An 18,219-nucleotide genomic window follows, 5' to 3' on the forward strand; every position below is an offset into this window, starting at 1 on the left:
CTTAGAAATATAGGAACGTAACTGGAGGGCGCCTCCTTTTTTGTCGGTAGGTGAGGAATCCCCCTGAGGTCACCACCTCAGTTGCTCACGTACAACTATAGGGAACAGTATCCAATATACCAAGAACAGCTTGTCTCATGATCAGGTCCTATCCATGTCAAATCCTACAAGCAAAGAAGGGCAGGCTGGGATGCAAACCCCTGCTTCCTCTTCTCTACAATGGGGGTTGGTATTAGAGCAACTAAATGGGTTGCTGGCCTCCAAGAAGGGAAGCAGGCCTACTCGCAAATGCAGGCAAGACCTGGCTCTTCCTAAGCCCCAGCCTCATGATGCTGCCTAAACCACCCTTTATGCACATCTCTGCAAAAAAGGACCTGGGGGTTACAGTGGACAATAAGCTGCATATGAACCAACAGCGTGCCCCAGTTTGGGGGGTTTTTTAAGGAAAATTTGTTGTGTTCCAAGCCAAATCCATGAGTCATTCAAGAACCGAATGTGGCCCTGCTACCGGCAAACATCCTCCACCCCCTGGGGCTTCAGATGCTTCTAAATCCTTTGGTGGGCATCCTACATGCAGGCCCAAGCCCAGAGGCTTGGGGTTTGGATGACTCCGAGTTTTGCTTGCCCTCAGCCATACGGCTGCAGAAGCAAGCTAGGGAGGAGACTCCGACTTCCATAAAGTGGGTGTAACACCAAGATCTTCCCACTGGAAATGAAAGTGGGAGGTTACCTACACATTACTTCTGCGGATACTACCGTGTGCCACAAAAGCGACTAGGAAAACCCCCATAGGGGTCCTGGTATTTCCCCTGCCGGGTAAGTATATAGTACGAAGTATGCATGATATTAATCCAAAGCCAAGGCCTAGTTGCCGAGAAGGCTAACGGCCCACTGGGCTGCACGAGCACCAGCGTTGCCAGCGGGTTGATTCTTCCCCTCGATTCAGCACTGGCGAGGCCACATCTGGAGTGCTGTGTCCAGTTTTGGGCCACTGCTATGAAAAGGACACGCACAAATTAGGGAAGAGCCCTGCGAAGGGCAACCAAAACTGGTTCAGGGGGGCTGGGCGGATGTGACAGATGAGCCAAGGGGGCTGGGCTGATGTAGTCTGCAGAGGGGGACTGAATGGCAGCTTCAACGCCCTCCAGACAGCTCGAAACCTCGGCGAAACCCTTGGCTCCTGCGAGTAAGGTCACAGCCACGACCGCCTCGGGAGACCGCAGAGGATGGAGCCGGGCTGCTCTCCACCCAGCCATGCTCTCGAGCTGCAGCAAGGGTGGAGGCTGGGTACCAGGAAAACCAGGGTGAGGAGCATCGGAGCAGCTTCCCCGGGCACGTTTAAGACAAAGCCGGGCTGCGAGCAGACAGGCGGCCTTAGGGAGGGGCCTGCAGCATCCCCGGGCCGGACTACAGCTCCCAGCCTGCTGCGGGCGGACGGGCGGGCGGTGCTCGCCGGGCAGCCTGGGAGCGGCGGCGGCGGCCGGAGGAGCGGGCAGGTAGGCGGCAGGGCCGGGCCAGGCCGGGCCGGGCCGGGGAGGGGCCGCGGATGCACCCACCTCGGGGCAGGGAGGAGCAGCGCCCGGGCGGCGCCGGCTGTCCGCCCTGCAGCGCTGCGCCCGCCCGCCCGCGGCCCGCGGGGACACAGCGCGTCCCGGCCGGGCGGGCGGGCGGGCGGCACCAGCCCGGGGGGCCTGAAGCCTCCGAGAAACCTGGGGCTCCTGTGAGTAAGGGCAAGGCTGGGAGACCCGCAGGCCTTCCTGAAACCCAGGAGCTCCCCTGCCTCTTTCTGCCTCTCTTTCTCTTTCTTTTTCCCCATCTCTATCTCTTTCTCTCCATCTCTCTTTCTCTATCTTTTGCTTTTTCTCCATCTCTCTCTCTCTCCATCTCTCTCTCTCTCTCTCTCTCTCTCTCTCTCTCTCTATCTGTTATTGAAAGGCCGCTGTTTCCTTCTGCCTGTTGGAAATCTGACCCGCTTTAAAAGGAAAAGCTGCTTATCCCTAACAAAAGCATGCCCCCTTTCAAGGCGGTCAGTAGCCCTGTGTGGCATGTCAAGCATCCTTTTTTATCCCTCCTAAGCAAAAGCTGTTGGCATGTTTTCCTACAGACCTAGATCAGTGGGTCTCAACCTCCTTAGACCCAGCCCTGCTTAGACTGAAAGCAGTCCCCAGAAAAAGCCAGCTTTTCATTTTTGCTCGTTTGATTACCCACACACCCACACAATCACACCGCCTTTTTCCTATTGCATGCATGCACACACAATAATACAGCATTTTTCCTACTGCATGCGTGCACACACACGTGCGCATGCACACACAATAATACAGCATTTTTCCTATATTGCATGCATGCACACACACACAAATTTTACATTTTTCCTATTGCACGCACACATGTGCACACATGCACAATTATACATTTTTCCTGTTGCACGCACGCATGTGCACACATGCACAATAATACATTTTTCCTATTGCATGCATGCACACCTGCACGCGCACACAAAATAATACAGCATTTTTCCTCTTGCAGAGAACTCAGAAAGACTACCACAAGGATCGGTGTTTTTAATAGGATGGATTTCTATTTGAAGTAGCTGGGTTTGTCTGGTGAATCGTGTTTGCATACCTAATAGGGCTAATATTGCATAGCACCTTGCAGTACCCTTGGGACGATCTCAAGACACCCTGATTTGAAATCACTAACCTAGATAGTGGGTTTTGTTTTACACTCTGGGTTTCTTGCTTTTAGCATTTTTCAGTGCCATTGTTCACCCCTTGAGGGAGTGTTTTTGGCCTACTTTTCAGCATTCTCTCTTTTGGTCCCACAGCCTCCTACACATGCTAAAGATAAAGGCAACTCTCCTGTTTCAGTGCTGGACACCTGTCACTTCCCAGGGGCTGTGTTAAGTCCGCAGTGCTGCTAATCCAAGGAGCTAAGGAGCAGATCTCAGTTGGTAGTTCAGCGCAACTCCACTACAGGATCGATTCAGTCCCTGGGAACGAGGGCTGCACAGAACAGCAAACTCTGGTTGGTTGAAAGCAGATAAATGAATGTATGCTTCACCCTCCGTGAGCACAAAGTGCTTCTCTCTACTATAAATGTCATCTTTCAGTTGAGCAAGCGGTCTCCTGAAATGTACCAAACCTTTCTGTCTAAAATGCTCCCAAGACTGAAGCAGGCTCAGCAGGGAGGTAAAAAATGCTGAGAGCAAGCAACCCCGACTCAGAGAACAGCTGAGAGTTCACAGTTCTGTACAGGTCTTGCAGCACTGTTCTTCATCTGAAGAACCCCAAAAAAACAACCCTCGGAGATTTCTAACTCCCCTCACCCCAACCCCTCAACCTCTTTTAATGGCAAAGCAAAGCAACAGCAAAGATATGGAAACGGAGTCTACTGAATAATAGCTTAATGATGTGAACCCTTTTGAATGGGGCTGCTTTAGTGAGAGCTGCTAGAATCCTTTCACAGTAGGGAGTGATGTGAAGATACAGGAAACCTGGATAAGCAATGGCATTAGACTGAACCAAAATGGGATGGATGCTACCAGATTGTTAAATTAAATTAAATGAGCTACATTTTAAAACCAAGTCTGAGAATGAATACTGAACACTCACATTCACATATTTTTATTGGACCAGTTATTAACGCTTTCACTGGTGTAGTGAAAGTGGTTTTCCCAGTGTCTTGGGGTACAGAAGCAGGAATGAAGAGATGAACGAAATGCATTAGATTAAATCTGAACAGCATACTTTCAAATGGGCTAAAACTCTATAAACCAGCTTCTGTCACATCACTTACACTGGAATTTATCTTTCTTCAATGCATATGAAACTTGCAGCTGATCATAGTTATCTAGAAAGATAAAACAATCCTATTCACTTTACCCATGTCTGATGCCACACACGAATCTAGATCTCTAGGGTAGACATGCTAGTATCCTAAGGCAGCCAGGATGTGCTCCTCATCGCCAAACTTTTAACGTGCAATATCTGATGATCTCACAGGTCCCTTCCAGCCCCTAAAGTCTATGAAATCTTAATGCTTGGTGTACTTGCCCAGGATTTTCTTACATTATATAAACTTGAAGGCACTCTGAGGACAGAATTCAGTCATCAGTATCTATTGTTGCCCTTGCACTTATTTCAGGTTTGCTTATACATTATATTTTGCAAGTAGATTATTCATTGTATTGGAAAAGGCAAGTTAGCATTGGAATTCGCCCAGTGTGAGACCAGCTGAGATTAATCTGCCCCTTTAGCATGTGGAAGGACCAACTGGATTTCTTCCTTTTTTTTTTTGCCAGAGCTGGCTAATAAATCAGAAATATATTGCATGTACATAGAGCTGCTGGTGGAGAGAAAATAAATCACTTTTTACTTTTTCTTTTTGGGCAGGATCAGAGCACCTTGGAATAAATGTAAGGATAAATTCTGCACTAGCCGAAACTACCTTGGAAAGTCATGGCTGCTGCCCCACATCTCAACTCAGATGCCCTCCGGGAAGTCCTGGAGTGTCCCATTTGCATGGAGTCCTTTACAGAAGACCAACTGAGACCCAAACTCTTACACTGTGGGCACACCATTTGCAAGCAATGCTTGGAGAAACTGCTGGCGAACAGCATTAATGGGATACGCTGCCCCTTCTGCAGCAAGATCACTCGAATCACAAACTTGGCTCAGCTGACTGACAATCTCACAGTGCTGAAGATCATAGACACTGCAGGGCTGAGCGAGGCTGTGGGGCTTCTCATGTGCAAGGCATGTGGAAGGAGGCTCCCCAGGCACTTCTGCAAGAGCTGCAACTTAGTTCTGTGTGAGCCGTGCAAAGAGATGGAGCACGTGCAACGAGGGCACGATATCATTGCTATCAAAGAGGCTGCCGATGAGAGAAGGAAGGAATTTGGGGCAAAGCTTGGCAGGTTACGGGAGCTCATGGGGGATCTGCAGAAGAAGAAAGCATCACTGGAGGGGGTCTCCAAAGACTTGCAAGCCAGATACAAAGCAGTCCTGCAGGATTACAGCAAGGAGGAGCGCAAGGTCCAAGAGGAATTGTCTCGGTCACGCAAGTTCTTCACAAACTCTTTGTCAGAAGTGGAGAAAGTAAATAACCAGATAATGGAGGAACAAGCTTATCTGCTGAACTTAGCAGAGGTGCAGATAGTTTCCCGGTGTGACTATTTCCTGGCTAAAATTAAGCAGGGAGATATAGCTCTTTTGGAGGAGGCAGCAGATGAAGAAGAGCCAGAACTGACCAATAGCTTCCCAAGAGAGCTGACTCTGCAAGAGGTTGAGCTCCTCAAGGTGGGCCATGTGGGGCCACTGCAGATTGGGCAGGTGGTAAAGAAGCCTCGGACTGTCAACATGGAGGAATCGCTGATGGAGACTGTTGCGTCCTCGTCAGTGTCATTTAGAGAGATTGACGTGGGGCAGGAAGAGACTTGTTCTACACCAGACTCTTCACCGGCTAAGCCAAGGATGCCTGAAACAGCCTCTAGTATCCAACAGTGTAACTTCATCAAGAAGATGGGCTCTAAAGGCAGCCAGCCAGGGATGTTTAATCTTCCCGTCAGTCTCCACGTCACTGTCCAGGGAGAGGTACTAGTGGCAGATCGTGGCAATTTCCGAATCCAGGTATTTACCCGCAAGGGCTTTCTGAAAGAGATCCGGAGGAGCCCTAGTGGCATTGATAGCTTTGTACTGAGTTTCCTTGGAGCGGACTTACCTAATTTGACTCCTCTTTCTGTCACCATGAACTGTCATGGTCTGATAGGAGTGACTGACAGCTATGATAACTCAGTAAAGGTGTATACCATGGATGGACATTGTGTGGCATGTCACAGGAGCCAGCTAAGTAAGCCGTGGGGCATCACTGCTCTGCCTTCTGGGCAGTTTGTTGTGACTGATGTGGAAGGGGGAAAGCTTTGGTGTTTCACTGTGGACCGTGGCGTTGGCGTAGTTAAGTACAGTTGCCTATGCAGCGCGGTGCGCCCAAAGTTTGTCACTTGTGACACTGAAGGGACTATATACTTCACTCAAGGGCTGGGACTCAACCTGGAGAACCGTCAGCATGAGCACCACCTGGAAGGGGGCTTTTCGATTGGCTCTGTCGGTCCGGATGGGCAGCTAGGCCGCCAGATCAGCCACTTCTTCTCGGAGAATGAGGATTTCCGGTGCATTGCTGGGATGTGTGTGGATGCCAGGGGAGATCTGATCGTTGCGGACAGCAGCCGTAAAGAAATTCTGCATTTTCCTAAAGGAGGTGGCTACAACATCTTAATTAGAGAAGGACTCATCTGCCCTGTTGGAATAGCCATTACACCCAAAGGGCAGCTGCTAGTGCTGGACTGCTGGGATCACTGCATTAAGATCTACAGTTACCATCTGAGGAGATACTCAACCCCGTAAGGGCATTTCACTGGGTAAAAGCGCCTCTCATAGATTCTTCCAGCCTCATCACAACTTGACAGTAGTCAGTGCCATACCTTCGGGTAGACTGCCATACCAGTTTGGAGGGTGGCACGTAGGGGCCATCAGTATTTTGTGTTTAGAAATCAAATAGCTTGTGTGGTGTTTTTTTTTTTTTATTTGTACAACCCCCCCCCAAACCCTTTGTTGGAGTGAAGGGTATTTGGAAAGTACAGGTTTTGTGTCCAGTGACTGATCACTCCATAAACATCACCTCCTTGTGCTGCAGCTTCCACCACTGCATGTTTCTTTGTGCCATAAACACTGACTGACCATTGTAAATCGCTTTTCCTTAGAGGATCAGTGAAGTGATACTATTCTCACCATGATACTCGCGAGGAACTCCGTAGCAGTTGTCTGGACAACTATGATGGAAAAAAAACCTGTTTCTGATTACAGGACTGCAGCTGCCTAAAGCAAAACAGCCTTCCTAAACTGCATAGAGCGGCAGGTGGCTTAAAGCTGAAGAGCAGCGGCTGGCTTACTCCATCTTTCTAGTATTTAGGAAATTGTCCTCCTGGTGCCATGGGTGAACCCAGCTTGGTCCTCCTGTTTATTCAATATAAAGTGGGGACAGTGCAATCCTGGAAGACTGACAGGAGCTAGAAAACTGCTCTCTAACTGCAAGCAGGATTTTATTGTATGGAAAGAGTTTGATTAGCATGAGGAAAGTATAAAGAGTAGAGCTAGGGAGGGAAGGGAGGCAGGGTTGGTGGGAAGAGAGAATGGGATGGCAAACCTATTTAACAGAATTGATTTCAATCTGTCAGCATTCAAAATTGTTTTACTATTAAATGTAGCTTGGAAACTGTCTTTGAATGTATGGTTGGTATCTGAAACTTTGCCAGGGGTGGAGGGAAAGTAGTGGGAGTAAACAAGATCAGGCGCGACAAAGTGTACGTTCACCGGCACACTTCAATATGCTGCATTCCAGACCATTGCATTTACTGATAGGTTTCCACAAGTTTGCACTCTGTGTGAAAGCTACTTGTTCATAAGATACAGGGGAAAAAAGGGGGGGAGAGAGGGGATTTGTGTTTTGTTTCTCAGCTCTTCCACTGGTGCTCTGCCTTTTTTCTTTTTGCTCCCCTGTGCACAGCCAAATGCTTTAGTCCTCAGTGTTTTTTATGGTGGTAGCAAGCACCAGAGTTCATGTTCATCACGGCTTTGGGCCAAATGAAGCACAAAACTGCAGCTGTGTGAATTAAGGCACCCACGGAGCATCTATGCTGGCTGATAAACACAAACCTCAGTGTGGTGCTGCTCATCTAAAATGGTTTATTGAAGAAAAGAAACATTTAAATAGGCCACAGTTGTAGAATGTTAATCTGCCAAAGATAATAGTTACACTGCAGTGCGCTTATTTGTTACCATCAACAATGTAGTTGCAAATTTTGGGGCATGACAGACAATATAAAAGCAGGTTTTATAGTGGCTGTCACATCCAACATTTTACAACTGTATTTGCCAGGGTATGAAATCTATGCTACCAGGTGAATAGATTCAGTGTGTAGAACAGGTGAATTTTTCAGTTCCCATAAACTTTCCCTTTTCTTAGCAAAACGGCAGCAAAAAGGGCCTTGCCGGAAAAGTTGCTGCTGTTGCCCTTCCACCCAGTTATTTTGACAGCTGTGGGAGCTTCAAGAACAAATGTCTGGAGCAAAGAGAACAGTGTTTTTTTTGATGCAGCTGAAGAACTGAGCAGGGACCGGCACGATAGACCCAGGTACCCTGAAACCTTGTTAGTGTGCCCAGAGACCAGCACAGTGTGGTCCAATCCTCCCTAGGGCATCTTGGTGATACTATAATAGAAAGTCATTTTCTAGAAGAGGTTTCGGGGGACAGGCTGAACACAGAGATCAGTAGGAACGTGGAAGCAACCGACTGCTTAATGGGATTTAAAATTTCTGCCGTCACCCATATGAGCTGCAGGCTATTTGTTATAGCTACAAACTTCCAAACAGGGATTAACGTCCTGTCTCTCTCTCTTTTTTTTTTTGGGGGGGGGGGGGGAGAAGAGGGGGAAGTTGAAATTTGTATCAAGTGTGTAGTGGCAATTTGGGGACTGTATTGTCATGATATATATGTTTTTTAGGGGGAGATGACTTTTATCTGGGATCTTTTATGGCTAATTACCTTGCTGTAAGCCAAGTCATTTGGAGTTATGGTGATTCCTATCATGCTGGTATTTCACATTTTAAAATCTCTCTTGTTTCTAAGAGCTGCTTTCAGGAGAAAGCTTCCATGAAACCGACTCATTGAAGCAATGTTATCTTTGGTAATAAGCGCCTACATCAAATGCTGTTCCAGTAAAATCCTTCTGTAGCACACATTCCACTAGTAATGGTTCCTAGAGCCCAGACATACATTTAAATAGACTTAAAAAATGGCCTATTGTGCTGACTGAGCACTTGGCTGCCTAGGTCTGTCCCGATGGCCACACCGTATAAACTAAGTCTCCACCATCTGTTCCACCCTCTATTACAGATTCAAAGAAAATAACAGTTTATTTTATGATGCACTTGTGGTAGAAGGTAGAGAGAGGAGATCAGTGCCGGTGCATGCATTTTGCTTCGCAGCTACAGTTCTGTTCTCCTGTTTCAGGCAGAGATGGGAGACAGAAAAGGAACCGCTATCCCTAGTTTTAGTACATGCCTCCCCTGGTAAAGTGGAATTGACTGCAACAGAGCTGCATCCCTTGCAACAGTATTTTTCCCTGGTGTTGTGATCATCTGCCAAATGAGATGAAATAGTAATTAAAGACTGTGATAAAATAGTGTGGCTTCTGCTTTTCACCTGGAGAAGGAATGTGTCCAGTTATGAGTGTGTGGTTGATTTTTACAGGTTGTGTAATAAAGGGAAAATTGATCCAATTAAAAGTGCATCACAAATGGCTCATCTGGTTATTAAAAACGCTTCATCTCCTCACACTTCCTTTGGTGGCAGATCTGTTTCCATGGCCAACAGGAATTAGACTTGCTAAGACAGCATCAGCAAGATACTGCTTCTCATGCTGTCAGGATGTGGACAACAAAGCTGTTCTCTTTGGCAGGCCAAGGGTAACTTGATCTTGTATTTTTCTCCCCACCTCATAAGCAAAATACCAGGGTTTCTCACATTTATCCAGACCAGTAGTCCCTTAAGATTGGTATTCTACTTCCCTGCTGTGGCTGATACCTGATGCTTCAAAACCAGACAGTCTACACTCCTCCATAACACATTTAGTTAAACTAGCTGGAATTGAGTCCAAGTGATTACAGACATAAAGTCTGGGTTATAATTCTAGGTTTGCCACTGAGCACTGAACCACTGCTGGCCTTAGTTTAGCCTCCTGTGAAATCAGGATAATATTGCTTATCTGACTCACAGGGGGTAACATCAGGTTTAACTGATTATTGTGAATTAAATAGGCTAGCCTGATAAGTGCTAGTGGACAGAAAAAAAAACCATTAAGAATATTTTCTTTGGGGAAACCACAAGAGAGCTAAGCAATGGCATTTAGGGTTAGAAGACATCAGTACCATCAATGAGGATACATCCTCTAATTTCTCCATTATGCAGCTCAGTTTGTAGAATGCCGTTTTATATTGCCCAGCGTACGATGTGAGGCATCTCTTTCAGCAGCAATGAGCTGCTAGTTTATAAAATATAAACATGACAGAGTGATTACTCTATTTATGGGCATTGCTAGATTTGGTACTGATCAGCTGTTTCATGAAAAGGCAGGATTTTTCTGGGTAGGTATAACCACTGTCTACATTTGTTATATGGAAATCAGCTTGTGAAGTTTGGGTTTGAGAATGTTTTTAAGTTGGGCTTTTTTTGAACCAAAGGAGCAGAATTACAAAAGTAAAAATAAATACAGATGCTGTTCAGCTCTTTCTTTGTGTAGCTTAAGTGATTTTTCTGGGTCATTACTCAGTGCGGGGATTTAAAGTTATTTCATTTTGCACAACTAATTACTGCACTTGCCTGGCAATTTTGGATTACAATGAACAGTGCATAAGGTCATTTAGCAGACTGATTCACAGCACATATTTTAGTATAAACTAAATTTCACGGCAACTAGCTATATATTTTTTTCTTCGCTTGAACAAAATGTTACATATGTGGCTTTAAAATATGGATCATGGCAAAAACAGCATGCTGTAAAGTCTTAAAAGTAATAGCGTGCTAGTTTGCAGAAATAGTCTTCAAGCTAATAAGAAATTCTATACAGTTTGATTGGTAACCGAGAAAGAAAAGCAAAGGGTGAAGGTAACATATCCTTCAATAGCCAGTTGCAGAAGTCACTTTGCTGGCTTTTTGAATGCACTTAAATGTGCCTAGGAACTGGAAGCTGTACAATGCATTTTACATACTGATTTTCAGGGACCCACCTGATGCCAGGTTTGAAAGACAATAAAGGTGATGACCATGAGTTCGAAGTTGACAGGTTGGGAAAAGTTGTGAGTCCCTATAGTAGCTGGGACCTGCTCTGGAGGTGCTCAGACAAGGGAGCTCTAGGATTTTGCCATTTGCAGAAAAGGGGGTAAAAAGAACAAAATAAAACTATTCCAAGCCCATGATCAGGGGCACTGATCATGTTTGACAGAGCAAACATAACTGCTCCTTTTCCATGCACAGCAAGTCTGCATTACTCAAGACCTCTCAGCAGCTTCAATTTCCCTGGCTATGATGTTTGCAAGGGAAATGAACCGTCTGAGCAGAGGCCTGGGAATATCTGAGTTTTAATCTGATGTTGTATGGCCTTGGGTGAGTCACTTAACCCCTCTGCCTCAAGTTTCTCCAGCTGGAGAACAGGAGTAAGCTCACCTTTCGGGCGTGTTGAGAGCTTCGGTTACAGTGTGCACAGCTCTGTGAACAAAAGCTGTCATTAAAGTGCTTCGCTGTAGGAGACCCTCTGCTATACTGCTGATAAGATAACCTCCCTGTTTTCATCACAGGTGGTGACATCTTTAAATGCCCATTTATTTTCTGTGCTGTGCTTATCTTGCTGGAAATGAGCGTGTTGCAGAGATGGGTTGCTTGAGATGTCTGTCTGGCGTGTCAAATTTGGTTCCCAGAACAACTATTCCTATTCCCGCTATGGCTCCCTTCTCTCCCCAGAAAGCCTGATCCAACGCAAGCAGGCTCTGTAATCATTTTGTGCTGAATCGCTCAATCGGCAGCAGGTGCATTTGCTGTCTGAGCACTCTCCTCTTGAAGGATTCTTCTGTTTCCTCCTTTCTGTTTCCTGTGTGACAGTCGCTGAAATGCTACAGGAGGTGGCCTCGGGACAGCACATTTGCCCCACCTGCCAAATTAAGATGTCTATAGAATTGGTGGGAATTTAATACAGAGCATTAAACAGCCTCAGCAGTGGAGAGAACGGGTTTGGGTCCCGGTGAAATGGATCGATGGATGGGTCGATTTCAAGGTCTTGGCTCAGGCCCCCCCGGATGAGGTGGTGTTGCTAGGTAACATAGCCAAAGAGGCCCAGAAAGCAGAACCTTTCATCATTTTAAATGAACTAAAAGTAGGTTTGTTTTGTTTGCTCTCTGTCTAACTCATTTTCTGGAAGGGAGACCGGGGAAAGGCAAACTTCAGGGCTTGCCTCAGCCCTAAAAGGAAAGAAACTTCTCCTCAAGTTCCTCTGTCCCCTACACAGGAACACTGGTGGCTTCAGCCTTTCCAAGGTTGGCAGGAAGGAAGGGGTTAAGGTGGCATGAAGGCCAGGCTGCTCATGCTGTCTTGCAATAGATTAGGAAAAGCTTGTCCCCAGGCTACTCGTCCTTTATCTCTGGGGATGCCCTCCTGGGATCTGTCCCAAGCATAGTACCCATCTCTGTCTCATCGAGGTGGATGTCATCTACCTGGACTTCAAGAAGGCCTTTGACACTGTTTCTCACCCCATTCTCATAAAAATACTAGGTGCCTGTGGCATTGATGCCTACACAGTCAGATGGGTGGCAAATTGATTCGATGGTCGCATCCAGAAAGTGGTGGTGGATGAGTCGTTTTCGACCTGGAGGGATGTGGGCAGTGGAGTTCCCTAGGGCTTGGTCCTGGGGCCTGTACTGTTCAACATCTTTATCAGTGACTTCGAGGTGGGCATGGAAAACACGCTGTCCAAATTTGCTAATGACACAAAGAGGTGGGGAGAAGTGGGCACACTGGAGGGGAGGGACAGAATACAACTAGATCTAGATAGGTTGCAGAGATGGGCAGATGAGACTAGGATGGAAGTCAATGCAGACAAGTGCAAGGTGCTGCATCTAGGGAGAAGGAACCAGCACCACACCTATAGGCTGGGGAACACCCTTCTCAATAACACAATGGCTGAAAGGGATCTTGGAGTCATTGCTGACTCCAGGATGAACATGAGCCACCAATGCGAGGAAGCAGTCAGTAAAGCTAACCACACCTTGTTATGCATCTACGGACCTCTGGCACAGCACTACGAGCACTCATGGCACTCAGGCGATGTGCCAGAGGACTGGAAATGGGCCAATGTGGTCCCCATCTTCAAAAAAGGGAGGAAGGAGGACCCAGGAAACTATAGACCCGTGAGTCTTACCTCAGTCCTGGGGAAGCTTTTCGAAAGAATTATCCTGGCATGTATCCAGGAAGGGCCAGAAGGGGAGGTTATGCTCATTAGGGGCAGGTCTAGTCAAACCAACCTGGTGGCCTTCTATGACCAGGTCACCAAGTCCTTGGATGCAGGTGTCGCAGTGGATATAGTCTTTCTGGGCTTCAGGAAGGCCTTCAACATGGCCTCTCACCCCATTCTCAGTAAGAAACTAGGAGACAGTGCTGTTGATGCCTACACGGTCAGATGGGTCACTAACTGGCTGGAGGGCCACACCTAGAGGGTGGTGGTGGACGGGTCTTATTTGACCTGGAGGGATGTGGGCAGTGGGGTTCCCCAGGGCTCGGTCCTCGGGCCCGCACTATTCAACATCTTCATCAGTGACTTGGGCGAGGAGGTAGAAAGCACCCTGTTCAAGTTCACAAATGACACTAAGATGTGGGGTGAAGTGGGCACACTAGTAGGAAGGAACCGGCTGCAAGCAGATCTAGACAGGTTACAGGGGTGGGCCGAAGAGAACAGAATGGGGTTCAACACTGACAAGTGCAGGGTAATGTACCTGGGGAGGAAGAACCAGCGGCAGACCTACAGGATGGGGAACTCCCTTCTTGCCAGTGTTGAGACAGAAAAGTCATTATTGATGCCACAATGAACATGGGCCGACAGTGTGGGGACGTGGTCAGGAAGGCCAACCACACCTTGTCATGCATCCACAGATGCATCTCAAGCAGGTCCAAGGAGGTGATCCTCCCCTTCTACATGCCACTGGTCAGGCCACAGCTGGAGTACTGCATCCAGTTCTGGGCGCTGCACTTCAGGAGGGATGTGGCCAATATGGAGAGGGTCCAAAGGAGGGCCACCTGCATGATCAGGGGGCAGCAGGGCAGGCCCTACGAGGAGAGGCTACGGGACCTGAACCTGTTCAGCCTCCACAAGAGAAGGCTGAGGGGGGATCTAGTGGCAGTCTACAAACTAGTCAAGGGGGACCAGCAGGCATTGGGAGAGTCCCTGTTCCCCCGAGCAATCCTGGGAGTTACAAGAAACAACGGACACAAGCTGGCAGAGGGTAATTTCAGGCTAGATATTAGGAGGTGCTATTTCACAGTCAGGGCAGCTAGGACCTGGAACCAACTTCCAAGAGAAGTGGTGCTGGCTCCTACCCTGGGGGTCTTTAAAAGGAGGCTGGACAAAAATCTGGCCGGGGTTGTTTGACCCCAGTACTCTTTCCTGCTACAGCAGGGGGTCGGACTGGATGATCTATATATATATGATTCTATGATCTCCTCAGGTCCCTTCCGACCCTACCAACTATGAAACTATGAAACTATGATTGAAAGCAGGTTCAGGCTTGATATCAGGAGGCATTACTTTATGGTTAGGACTGCAAAGCTCTGGAATGGGCTCCCAAGGGAGGTGGTGCTTTCTCCTGCCTTGGGGGTCTTCAAGAGGAGGTTGGATAGATATCTGCCTGGGGTATTATGATCCCAGCACTCGTTTCTGCCCAGGGTGTGGGGGTCAAACTTGATGATCTGCTCAGGTCCTTTCCAACCCTAGAAACTATAAATGCACAGAGGATGAATTCAGTCTCTCCCTTCCCCTGTCTAATAATGAATACAGAGACCCGGCTGTTCATCTGCTCCAGCAAACACCATATCCTTTCTGTCACCACCGCAGGGAAGTATTCATTTTGCATTTGTTAGGGATGGAGCAAAGGGGCTCTCCTGACTTCTATATCATGCCTGAAGCATCAAGAGCAAGAGGGGCAAACCTTGTATTGGCTCTCAGCAGAACTAGATCAGCATCTCTTCCATCTGGCTGAAGAAATCCATATGCAAACACCTACACGGATGAAGGCTAGTGGTTACTGTTGCCTTCTGCAGCCTGCTAGCATGGTACTCAAACTGTTCCAACATCGGCAACTGGCCAGGGTCTGGCCCAGCAATTTACAAGAAGCCGGACTGCCAGTGGCGCAGTTTCATGCTGGAGACAATGTTTTCAATTAGGACACAAATGCACAGATTGTACACTTTTTTTTTTGGCCGGTACCTCTTCCTGAGGCCTCCAGATTGATATATGAAGTCAATTAAAATATTAAGATATTTTTATAGGAAGCAGCAAACCTGCTACAACACACATTTTTATAACTTTCTGTTGCTGGTCCAATTAGCTTGAAATATTCCCCCCGTTTCGTCAATTTAGTCTGTTACCAAACTGCAGTAGCACGGTGCCATTTGTATATTTAATAGACACGCTGCATATGTTGATTCTGTGCACCGTTATGAAATGGGTTGGCTAGTGGGATGTGTGTGATTGGCCAGAAATGTTTCTGAATTGAGAACATACTCGGTACAACTGTCTGGGTTGGGGTTCTTAATTCAGATCCTACTCCTCATTTTTTTCTTTAAGACTAATTGTTTGCACCGTACAGCTCCTTTCCTTCTGGCAACCCCCTACCTAGGTAGGTGTAATATTAGTTTCCTAGATAGGGAAACTGAGGCACAGGGTGTTGCCAATGTTACAAAGCAAGTCAAAGGCAGAGCTGGGAACAGAACTGACTAACCATCTCTCTTTGTGACTAATCAATCACGCTCCTTCTGAGACCGAGGGAGAGGAGCCAGGCCCCTCCAGACTCCCAAACTTCTCTAACCCTTTAATGACAGAGCCTCCCTAAACAATTTTCAAGACTCTGAATGCACTGAATGCACAAAGTGATACAGACCATTTCAGAGAACTGCCTTTGCTCACCATCGCTGTAATGTCAGAGCATTTCACAATTTCAAATACGTTTAATCTTACATCTTGGCAAGGAAGGGATGCAACATCTTCATTTTACAGATGCAACTGAATTGCTGAGAGGCTAAAGTTCAGATCCTCAAAGATACTTAGGCACATAACCTCCACTGTTTTCAGTGAGTCTTGGGCCTAAGTTACTTGACCCACATCACACAGAAAGTCATGGCAGAACAAGAAGCTGGACCGTGGTATCTCAAGCTCATGGCCCATTCACTGGACCATCCCATCTCTCCTCCTATCTGCAACTGAACTTCAACCTTGGAACTCACAAGACCCTGAGACACATAACCATGCAGCAAATGTACATATTTGTTTGCAAAGTGCACGCAGTAGTATGGGATATATATTAAGAAAATACAGGTGAGACCTTATGTGCCAGATACAACACTGCAGAATAAAAAAAAAAGCAGTTGAAAACATCTGGTCTTCTAACAGGAGCAGGGGAGATCACAACAGATTTAGGAACAAGCTGTGGAACTAGGATACATATGGAAAGAGGATGCCTTCCACCTCTAGATGGAAGAAATAGCAACTGCTTTGCTTTATCACCCTCCCCCTCAAGCAGCTTCTAGAGACTGGGAGGAGGAAATAATGTAGTCCTTCTATAAAAGGGCAACAGAAAATCTCAGTGTCCCCTACTTATATGAGGACGCTATACTCTCTCTGCTGCTTTGGGGTGATAAGAGTACCAACAGCATGAGCTAGTGCTGGTGGGAGGGATAGCTCAGGGGGGAAGCTTTAGGGATATGGTATATGAGAAAAGAAGCGGCAGAGCTGTCAGTGCTGTGCAGCTGCAGACAGGGTGAAGGACGTTGGACACTACTCCTCCAAAGGCAGCTGCTTTGTGAGAGGGAGGTTCCCTTGACTCACCAGATTTGAAAAAAACAGATGACCTTGCCATCTGCCCAGCAAGGACCAGTAACACACCTGTTTGGTGAGGGAGGCTACATGCTGCAGTGCACTAAACACTTGGCTAGGAGTCAAGAGCCTTGGTCTCTGACACTGCCCTGTTGTTTGACTTTGAGAAAGTCCATTCAAACCTGCCTTTTTGGTTCCTCATCCATAAAGCAGGGACAATACTACCCACTCATCTCTCTAAAGTATGTGGAGGGCTGTGGATGGAAAATACTGTGCAAGGGCTATTATTATTGCATCAAAAATAGCTATAGCTATTATTTGTTTTAGTCAACAAATCTAAAGTCTTCCCCCAGTTACACCCTTCCACATCTAGTGGTACTGCTCTTTCTCCAATGAAGCTGCTTTGGATTTGAACCAGCTCAGTGGTGAGCAGAATCTGGCTTGTGTGTATTTTGTACCAACCTGTTTGCAAAGGGATCCCGGGAAGCTGCTGCACAATGTGAATGATTAATAACATGGCATGTAGGTAAACAACACACCTCCACAGTGTTTTTCCACTAAACAGGGACATTAAGATGGCAAGCTCCAATTTATCATTATTTAAAAATAAAACAAATGGTGCTTCATAAATATGCTCACGAGAATAGCTGTACCTGGGTGCAAAAGGAAAATGGCAAAAGGCCACCAATGAGGTTCAAAGGTAGCACATTAGTATCCTCTTGATTGCAATAAATTAGACCACTCACAGCAATGCACAGAAGGTAAAATGAGAGTGCTGTTGCCAGCTCCAGAATGATAAATCCTATGGTGTGTTTTTAGCATTCATACATACAATGTGGTCAAATGCAATAGAAAAATATCAAGTCAAGGGGATATCTTTGGTTTCCCGGAGAAGAGAAATGAATTGGCATGTGGAAGGCTACAGCGATAAGGGAGTTTTTATAAACATAACCTAATTGTATTACTTCAAAGTTCTGAAGTTTATTGCCCTGTTTAATGATGTGTCTCGTTATTTATAGTGTAGCACAATGAGTCTGCTATTGATTTAATACACTTCCTTAAAGACCGTCATTGTCACAAGCAATAAAATGAAGCCATTCTGAGACAGCTCAATTATGTCACATCTATATAAACTGACCCAAATCACCCATGGCGTTTGGGGGCCACTGCAGCAGGGCAGGGAAGCAGATGATGAGGACTGTGGCATACTCATCTCAAAGCAGGAATGGCAGCTCAGGCCTGCAGGCAACACGGAGATGCGGAGCTGCATGGGGAAGGAGCGAGAGGCAGCAGCAGGAATGGAGAGATCGCCTGACTCAGGAGTTCTTGCCCCTGGGCACATGCAGCAGGCTGGTGTCACTGGGCATTTGGTCAACAGGCCTCCTCTGATCTTTCCTGGTTATAGGCCCAGTCCAAAGTGTATGCAGTGCAGTGGCAAAATGGGCTGGGAGCTGGGTCAGTAAAGCTGGGGTGCATTTCTTTTTCCAGCAGTGGGCACACCCAAGGCTGGGGCTGCTCCCTCCGCTCGCACTT

General features: G+C 46.9%; 2 protein-coding genes across 10 annotated transcripts in view; one reads left to right on the plus strand and one right to left on the minus strand.

The window, feature by feature from the left end:
* Positions 1–18,219, minus strand: part of ASTN2 (astrotactin 2) — a 598,926-nt gene that overhangs the window by 176,008 nt on the left and 404,699 nt on the right. The window lies entirely within an intron of this gene.
* TRIM32 (tripartite motif containing 32) lies at positions 1,397–9,348 on the plus strand. Of its 4 annotated transcripts, none has more exons than XM_019475584.2 (3): positions 1,424–1,496; positions 2,828–3,027; positions 4,395–9,348. In XM_019475584.2, exon 3 carries the CDS (start codon positions 4,461–4,463, stop codon positions 6,402–6,404), a length of 1,944 nt encoding a protein of 647 aa, XP_019331129.1. In that variant the 5' UTR covers positions 1,424–1,496; positions 2,828–3,027; positions 4,395–4,460; the 3' UTR covers positions 6,405–9,348. The 4 variants fall into 4 exon arrangements, with proteins under 4 accessions (XP_006267978.1, XP_019331129.1, XP_019331130.1 ...); XM_019475585.2 differs by lacking the exon at positions 1,424–1,496 and adding an exon at positions 1,627–1,720; XM_006267916.4 differs by lacking the exon at positions 2,828–3,027 and having other exon boundaries at positions 1,397–1,496.

Source organism: Alligator mississippiensis, chromosome 12 (assembly GCF_030867095.1).
Source record: "Alligator mississippiensis isolate rAllMis1 chromosome 12, rAllMis1, whole genome shotgun sequence".
Taxonomy (NCBI): domain Eukaryota; kingdom Metazoa; phylum Chordata; order Crocodylia; family Alligatoridae; genus Alligator; species Alligator mississippiensis.

Excerpts from the sequence above, each read along its gene's own strand:
- TRIM32 (XM_006267916.4), top strand. The coding sequence starts at position 4,461 with ATGGCTGCTGCCCCACATCTCAACTCAGATGCCCTCCGGGAAGTCCTG.